At 49.8% G+C, this 8,911-nt stretch overlaps 1 protein-coding gene across 1 annotated transcript; it reads left to right on the top strand.

Moving 5' to 3' along the window:
• Window positions 1-495: 495 nt before the first annotated feature.
• Window positions 496-8,413, top strand: Rmi2 (RecQ mediated genome instability 2). Its single transcript, NM_001430243.1, has 2 exons — window positions 496-827; window positions 5,473-8,413. The coding sequence occupies exons 1-2, from the start codon at window positions 527-529 to the stop codon at window positions 5,619-5,621; spliced, it is 450 nt and encodes a 149-aa protein (NP_001417172.1). The 5' UTR covers window positions 496-526; the 3' UTR covers window positions 5,622-8,413.
• The last annotated feature ends 498 nt before the right edge of the window (window positions 8,414-8,911 follow it).

Genomic DNA, 8,911 nt, shown 5'->3' with positions numbered 1-8,911 from the left:
GGTACTAAAAGATACAACCAATCCGTTTATAAATTTGTGTTTGGGGCCATGCTTAAACTGTTCCTCTGGAACTCTCCTGTGCATAGATGTGATCTCTTATCCAAAAGGTCCAGGGATTTATTTGCATCTCTGCCTTTCGTTTGGTAATGTTTTGCTAAGGGTGCACATTTATTTCAGCTCCTAAAATTAGTCTGATTATCATCTACAACTATTGTTGAGCACGTCTTACTTTTTAGTAAGCTGAAACGGAGACATATGGTTTAAATGGCTGCTCTTCCTTGGAAAGGAAATTCCGAATTTCTCTGCGTTTGTTAGTTTATTTATTTTCTACTTAATTCAGTTTAATTTGTTCCTCTTTTGTTTTTTTTAAACTTCAGGCGGTTACTGGCAGCACGCATGCGCACCCCTGGCGCGGCGTCCCGCCCCCAACCATTGGCTGGCCCCGGCAGGCACGCTCTTGATTGGCTGCTGCTCGCCAAGCCCCCGCCGCCGATCAGAGTTGGCGGGAAAGTGGCAGTAGCTCAGCATGGCAGCTGCAGCGTCTGAGTCGCTGTCTTCGGGTGGCCCCGGGGCCGTGCGGCTGCCGCGCTCGCCGCCCCTCAAGGTGCTGGCAGAACAGCTGCGGCAGCACGCAGAAGGTGGCCCGGGCGCGTGGCGGCTGTCCCGGGCGGCGGTGGGCCGCACGCCGCTGGAGCTGGCGGCCGTGTGGATGCAGGGTACTGTGCTGGCGGCGGAAGGCGGCCAGGCGCGGCTGCGGGACCCGAGCGGTACCTTCTCCGTGCGTGGCCTGGAGCGCGTACCACGCGGCCGGCCTTGCCTGTTCCCAGGTAACGCGGGCCGGACCGGCACTGCAGGGGGCTGTCCTCCCCGGGGAGGGGCGGGGCGAGGCGGGGCGGGCCCGTCCCACCTCCTGGCTTCTTCCTGGCCCAGCCCCTGTTAGGTGACTTCCCCACCCTCTTGGATGACAGCTACACGTGGCACCGCGTTCAAAGACTGGCCTGGTTATAGCCTGGCCTGGAGGTAATACACCTTTCATTCCAATACTAGGAGGCTGAGGTAGGAGGATGGCAGAGTTCTAAGCCTGTTTGAGTACCCGAGTGAGTTTAAGGCCAACGTAGACAGCCCAGGGAGAGCCTGTCTGAGAACAAAAAGTAAAGAGAGCCTTCCTAGAGTTGACGAGTCCTTGGTGTTTTTACCCACACAGCAACAATAGTAAACAAATAAATCAATAAAAATTCCTGTAGTACCCAAGGCTATCCCAGCCTTACCAGTTTTGAGCCTTGGGCTTCTGTGTCACAAGCCCTCTCCCCATATATGTTCTTCATCCCCAACCCCCCTGATGTTTTGAGGAATAATGTCTCAGGAAATGTCTGTGTGTCCTTTTCTGTTTATTTTGAGGCAATGTCTAGCCTAGACTGACCTAAAATTCCTTGTGTAGCTGAGGGTGATCTTGGACTCCCGACTTATTGCTTCCATCTCCTAAGTGCTAGGATTCTAGGCATATGCCACTTCACCTGGTTCATGTGCTGCCGGGAGCCAAACCCAGGACTTTGTGCACGCTATGCAAGCATTCTACCAACAGCCACACTCCAGCCCCATGTCTGTACGGTTTTTAATGTCCCCACGTAGATGGACCTTTATAGGAAAAGCTGCTACATGACATATTTGCCTAGGGGCCTGTTGAAAGCCACCCCCTGAGGTTTTCTGAGTCTCAAGAGTTGTTTCTAACACCCTCCCAGGAGATGCTGATATTGCAGGGTTTGAGGCTGCCCTTAGGGCTACTGCAGTTCTTGCATTGCGGTTCTGACAGAATGCCTAGGCCCTGTGTTCTGAGAACTAGACGTTCTGAGCCATCAGGCACCTGAAGTCTCATCTCACTGGGAAGGCTGTCAAGTGAGCACATACATCATATGCAGGGCCCCGTGAGACACGCTGGCTGCACCTGTGACCCAGATAGGCAAGGCCTGCCTATACTTGACTCTGGAGTTTCAGCACAGGCTTCAGGAGGCTCCTAAAGGAAGCCTACAGATTCAGCAGGCCTGCCTTTCCATGGCGTCCTTCTTTCTCCGTGAATCAGGCCAAACTCTCTAAGAATGCTTCCAGCTCAGAAAGTCTTGAATTCTGTCTAGGGACAGAGTCAGGGGTCTGACCTCGGCTGTTCTTGATTTCAGACTTAGGTTATAGTTTTTGCTCTCTCTTTCTCTCTTCCTCACCCTCTCCTTTTCTCCCTTCCTCTCTTCCTTCTCCCCTCTTTTCCCAGTCTTAATCTAATTTAGGACTAGTAAACTCAAATGGTCTGTATGCTAAAAGAGTTACACAGAGTTGCGCACGTGCATGGTGTGTGTGTGTGTGTGTGTGTGTTTGTGTTTGCACACCTGCCTGCCTATGTGCACGAGTGCATGCACTGGGAATCAGACCCAGTGCCTTACCCTGAGTTCTATCTCCAGACCCAACTTTTACATTTTGAAACATTTTTTAAAAAAGTTTTCTGAGTCAGGGTTTCTCTCAGTAGCTCTGGCAGTCCTGGAACTCACTCTGTAGACCAGGCTGGCCTAAAACTCAGATCTGCCTGCCTCTGCCTCCTGAGGGCTGGGATTAAAGGAGTGTGCCACTATATCTGGCCTATATTTTACACTTTGACAAGTCTACAAAAAAAATCATGATATATGAAATGTATATGCAGTTTGAAATCAGCATTCTCAAAATGAAGTTTTATTGGTCTGAAATGAATTTATAATTTGCAAAAGATTAGGGTCACTGTCTCAGGGTACTGACATGGTTCAGAGATCCTATGACCTGAAAAAGCCTGACTTCTGTAGTCTGGTCCTTCACAGAAGAAGTTGATTAGCTTTGCTCAAATTCCATGGTGCTTGTTGTCTCAGAACAGGCAATGTTCCTTGATGGTAGCCTCCAAAAGTGTCTCAAGCCTGGCACCTAGCAGGCATCCTTGTGTTAGACTGAACCTGTTGGCCTCACACTCTAGTCTGTATGCCCAGGGCCAGGACCCATGCTGTTTCCTCAGGAATCATCTCAGAAGGAGCCAGGGAAGTCTACAAGGCCGCTAAAACACAAGGTACCATTGTAGCTGTGAGCCCAGGGTGTGTGTGTGTGTGCACAGGGCGATGACAGCTCGTGGTACCTGCCTCAGTGTTTGTCAAGTAGAAAAGTTCCAACACAAAAGCGTACCATGTGGTAGCCTCTGCTGGGTGCTACGGTTGTTGACTTCCGGAGACCTGGACCTCCAACCACAGAGTGTAAATAGACTTTTGTTCATCTAGGTTGTTAGTTCATCTGGTTTTTATTTGGGGACAGTAGATACAGAACTAGGCACAGAAGGACACATGTTCAAGGCTCAAGGAGGTCAGGGAAGGCTTCCTGGAAGAGGCAACCCTGAAGGCTGCCTTGTAGTTATCCGTAGGAACTAGCCCTCTTGGCTTGCTGGGATTCAGGATGGCAGAACTGTGACATCCTGGGTCTGTGCGCTGTGGTGGGTCATCTAGCTCCTTTGTACAACATGGGCAAAGGCCAGGAGGTCGGGAACCGGCACAAGGGGCAGCACTGAAAGGCTGCATTTGGGAAGGACCTGCCCACACCAAATGCTTTGATGGCGGCTGGTTTGCTGCTGCCCTACCCTGCCCTGCTCTGCCCTGCCCTGCCCTGCCCTACCCTGCCCTGCCCTGCCCTGCCCTGCCCTGCCCATCTCTAGGGCATCCAGCCGTTCCTCTCCAGACTGAAGATACAGGTCAAGCTGGGAACTCTGCCCTCTAGATCTCATTCTGAGAGGGGGTCAGTGTTGCTTAGATTGTACTGTGATGGGGAGATTGTTAGGCTGGAGGAGCCACTGTCAGTGGTTGGAGGAGACAAACAGGCCAGAGCCTTTGCAGTAGCCCACATAGGAGAGGGCGAAGGCTTGATCTTGGGCAGGGTCCTGTGGGGAAGGAGAAATGGTGAAGGGCTCAGAACTGGTCCCAGTGTGTTGACAGGAAGTGTCTCCTGCCTTCAAGCTCCGTAGAGCAGTTCTGTTAGCCTCACCTGGTTCACTCTTGTAACTCTTTTTTTTTAATTTTTTTTTTTAAGATTTATTTATTGTATGTATGAGTACCCTGTCGCTGTCTTCAGACACACCAGAAGAGGGCATCAGATCCCATTACAGATGGTTGTGAGCCACCATGTGGTTGCTGGGAATTGAACTCAGGACCTCTGGAAGAGCAGTTGGAGCTCTTAACCTCTGAGCCATCTCTCCAGCCCCACTCTTGTAACTCTTAAGGGTTTTGTCTTTACCACCAGTTGGGGCCACATCCAGAGCACAGCCAATATGGGACCTAGAGTTCCATCCAGAGGTCCCCATGTGAACCCTGGCTTCTTTCAGTTGAAGTTCTAGACTTGTGTGCAAGCTCATTCCTGCTGGGGAAGCCGGGCATGTAGGGCACTGGCTGCATGCCTTTCCTGCCGTGACAAGGGACTTTTTACACAATTGTATTTTGTGTGGTTTATGACTAGCCAAGTTGCGCTTTCAAGGAGAGGCACTTCCCCCGGGGAATGGGAAGTTGTGGTTAATAATATGTCAAACTATCCTAGTGGCAGTCTGTTCTGTTGATTTCCTTGTATGCCCAGTGTGGCTTGGGATAAAGTTGGGGGTGGCAGGGATCGGAACAACAGCACAGTGTGTTGCGGGTGGTGAGAGGAGGGGTTTGGCAGCAGAGGGAAAACTGGATTTACTTTTCGCCTGTGAGGAAGTGGCTTTGCAGGAGTGCCTGACTTGTGAACAGACACCAGTCTCTCCCTCCTGCCTTGAGCAATAAACAGGACTGAGATCAAGGTTTGGGTTTTCTGCCCTTGCCTGGGGCTGTGCGACTAATTATAACTCAGTGGGATCCTGAGTTGCTTGCATTCCTGGGGCCTGCCTGCTGTGTGAGCCTGTCTATTGTGTTTAGCATATGAAAAGCAGATGCCTACCGGTTGCGGGTCCTCCTAGTTAAACGCTGATCTCATTGTTCACCTAGGCCTCTATTTCCGATCCCTGACTGCCTTTGTTTTGGTGTCTACTGTCAGGATTATGTTAATTCGTGCATGGTCCTATGTAGGGGTTTGCTCACACGTGCCTGTGTACTAGAGGCCAACGGTCACAAGGAAACCAGGAGCTCACTGGCTGGGCTGGGCTGCTTAGGCACAGAGCCCCGAGGATCCCCCCCAGTCTCCGTTTCTTTAACACTGATATGCATACCACCCTGCCGTACTTTTTCTGCATGGATTCTGGGTCTGAACTTAGGTCCCCAAGTGTGGCCAAGCCCTGTAGTAACTAGCTTTGCCTCCCAAGTTTCACCTTCCTAGCCCTAGATAACGTCTCTGTCTCCACCTTCCTTCTCTGATCGAGGCCCCCGAGGTCAGGATCTCATCGGTTGTCCCCACCTGCCTTGTTAGTGTGAGCATCGGTGTGTCCATCTCTTCTCTTCTCTTCTTTTCTCTTCTCAGGAAAGTACGTGATGGTCATGGGGGTGGTTCAGGCCTGCAGTCCTGAGCCCTGCCTGCAGGCCGTGAAGATGACGGACCTTTCTAACAATCCTGTCCACGAAAGCATGTGGGAACTGGAGGTGGAAGACTTACACAGGAACATCCCTTAGAGCTGGGACCCTCTAAGAAGAGCTCCCCCTAAAGGAATCTACGCCCAGCTGGGTCTCAGGAACAGCATGAAAGTTTCTTGAAGACATTTGCTTTGGTTGAGTCAGACGTCTGGACCCTGGGAGCTGGAGCTTCAGTTGTCTCAGCCACCACTCCCTGCCCGTGCTTTGCTTGCATGAGAAGCAGATGTCCCCCCCTTTGTCCCTAACGTGTGTTCCTTTCTCTCGCTGAAGCACATGGAAAATTCCTGTCGTCATTTCCTGATTCTGCGAGGGATGACACTTTCTCCTTGACTGCACCTCTGAATTTCAGTCGTTGCCAGTGGGTTAAAATTATGGACATAAGGACAGAATGGCATGGTGGCCTGCCTTCCATCACCAGCCATTGCCATCTTGTAGGGCAGGTGCCAACCTCTTGCTGACAGCTTTCTCTCTCTGCTTCGATGTGCTTTTTCCTCATTGTCTGTGTCCTTAGACTCTGAAGCTGAGGCCACCTGTTGAGAATGGTCAGAATCCTCACAATGCTCCGTTGAACTTAAAAATCCAAGATGGAGACAGACTTTTCAAACACTTCTCCTTCAAAACTATTGTGGAGAGACAGCCAGGGTGGGACTAGTCTGCAGGCTTAGAGTCCTGACCTCCTTTCTGTATGAAATGCCTTTCTATTGGGATTGTGTCAGTGTTGGGTTTGACTTTCTGCTGATGACCCAGGCTAGGTTCATATTTGGATGACAAAAACCAAGCAGCCCACCTTACTACAGTATGGCAGAATTTTTCTAGTAACATTTCTGCATGGTGTGTTTTTAAAAGTAAGCTCTATTATCTGTCTGTCCTAAAGACAGGGCCTTCAGGTGTCTCCCGCTCGTGACCCTCTCCCCTCCACTCCAGACTGTTGAGATTACTGGTGTGCACTACTATGTCTGCAGTGCTGGGGATGGAACCCAGGGCTTCCTGCAGGCTAAGCAAACACTATTACTGAGCCACGTTTCCAGCATAAAATGTTGATTTATTAAAACAGTTGTAGGTTTTCAGAAAAATTGATCAGAAGGTGTTCCCATAACTGCCATTGAAGCTAAGAACACAGTGTCGATGACCTAGAGCCCCAACTCTTGTGTCTTAAATAAGGCTAGCCAGATGTGGCAGGCCTCCTGCCTCAGCCTCCAGAGTGCTAGGATCCTGATCCACACCTCACACTCAGCCCCCACGCCCAGACTCACCTGGATTGCCGTGAGCAGCAGGTGGTACTTGGAGTCACTTGGCAGGAAGTGCCAAGAGCAAGTGACAGAGCAAGGGACAGAGAGGACAAGGACTTGGGTGATCTAGACCTGCCTCCTTCCTGCCCCTCCACCCTCTAGAGAAAGCACTGAGGTCTTGAGTCCAATTCCTAGTTCAGGCAGACCACAGATTTACCACCTTCCTGCCTCTGCTTAGCCGGGATTACAGGCCCGCTCCTCCGGCCCTACTTACACGGTTCCCTTTTTAAAAAAAGATTTTATCTCTAGTGATGTGTGCATGAGGTGCTTTGGAGCCCAGAAGAGAGAGTTCACAAATAAATTTAGTCATCAATCAGCCCCATGCTAGGTAGCTCACAACGTCTGTAATTTCCTGTAGTTCTGAAGCATCTGATGCCTCTTCTGACTCACAGACACCCTCATAACATAGCATACAGACTTGAAATAAATACTTAAATAAAAATAAGTCTTAAAAAGTAAAGGTTTAAGAACAGTAGTAATGGGGCTGGAGAGATGGCTCAGTGGTTAAGAGCACTGACTGCTCTTCCAGAGGTCCTGAGTTCAAATCCCATCTACCACATGGTGGCTCACAACCATCTGTAATGAGATCTGATGTGTGTCTAAGACAGCTACAGTGTACTCATATACACTAAATAAATAAATAAATCTTAAAAAAAAAAAAAAGAACAGTAGTAATGAGTGGCACTGGGGATGGACTGCGAGGTCCCTGGGGTCTCACACATGCCAGAGTACCACTGTACCACCTAGCCACCTGACTCCTCTGACCTTTAAACTGTCAAAAGTGTCCATGTCCTTCCTGGTCAGGCTCATTGCGAGAACTCTCACTGAGAAGATACAGACACACCTATGCCCTCCTCACAGGACACCAACAACAAACCCAAGTGGGAGTCCATTGGCGTCCAGCTTGGGGAAGCACGAGTTCTGTGTTTGCTTACAAAGCATGGCTGAGGTGCTCCTTACAGAAGCACGGGCGAGCCAGCCAGAAAGTCTGCCCCAGTGTGGATGAGCACCTTCCTACAGCTGCGTGGACAGAGTCCCTCCATCGGTTCCTCCACAGTATACTTTACACCTGAGACCAAGGCCACTCACAGTGAAGCACAATGACATACAAACATCTGGGGGTGCAATCTCAGGTGAGGATCCAGTGGCCCTTCCCCCACTCCTCTGAGAGAATGACAGTGTCAAGGACTCAGTCTCAGGATGTCCTGGAAGTTGTCACAGCTAGTCTGATGAAGATGAAGCCTGTTTTGCTGGGAGAAGAGTGCCCTACAATACCTTGTAAAGACTACCAGTTGATTCATCTTCCTGCAGGACTGCCTTCCATCCATCTGTCTGTCCGTCCGTCCGTCCGTCTGTCAGTCAGTCTCTCTGGCTTTCCCTCCTTACCCGGCCCCCCATCTTTCCCAACCTACCTTTTTGGGTTGTGTCTCTAATTCAGGCTGGCCTTGAACTTGCTATGGCTTTCCTTTCATTAGGTAGACCAGATTAGTTTCTGCCTCCTGAGTGCTGTATTAAAGGTGCTAACATTTTCTTTTAAAGGAAGGCCAAGTTGTGTTGACTGCTGAATGATTCATCTTTTAGATCTATTTTTATCTGTGTGTGTGTGTGTGTGTGTCCAGAGGAGGGCCTTGGAATCTTGAGCTGGAGTTATAGCAGGTCTGAGCATCCCAATGTGGGTTCTGGGGACCAAACTCAGGTTCCCTGGAAAAGCAGCAAGTGCTCTTAAGTGCTGACCCATCTCTCTAGCCCCAGTGTACATTGTTTGAGCCTCAGGAAAATTGCCAAAATAGTACAGTTTTTTATATTTTTATTTATTTGCCTATTTATTTACATGTCAGGCATTGTCTCTGCAGCCCAGTCTATCCTGGGACTCCTGACCCTCCTGCCTTAGCTTCCTGAGTATTGAGATCACTGGTGTAGGCCATTAAGCTTGGTTTATGCAGTATTAGGGATCAAACCCAGGATGTCTTAAATTATAGACATACCAGGTTCTATCATGAGTGTCTTACCTTAGTATAGCATGGATGTTAAAATTAACAA

Source organism: Rattus norvegicus, chromosome 10, assembly GCF_021556685.1.
Source record: "Rattus norvegicus strain SHRSP/BbbUtx chromosome 10, alternate assembly SHRSP_T2T, whole genome shotgun sequence".
Taxonomy (NCBI): Eukaryota; Metazoa; Chordata; class Mammalia; order Rodentia; family Muridae; genus Rattus; species Rattus norvegicus.
Note: the sequence above shows the minus strand (reverse complement) of the source record. Positions and strands in the feature narration are given on the sequence as shown.

Bases quoted from the DNA above. Each gene is read 5' to 3' on its own strand.
- Rmi2 (NM_001430243.1), top strand. From the start codon at position 527: ATGGCAGCTGCAGCGTCTGAGTCGCTGTCTTCGGGTGGCCCCGGGGCC. The intron at 828-5,472 runs GTAACGCGGGCC...TTCTCTTCTCAG, and splicing joins CCGGCCTTGCCTGTTCCCAG to GAAAGTACGTGATGGTCATG.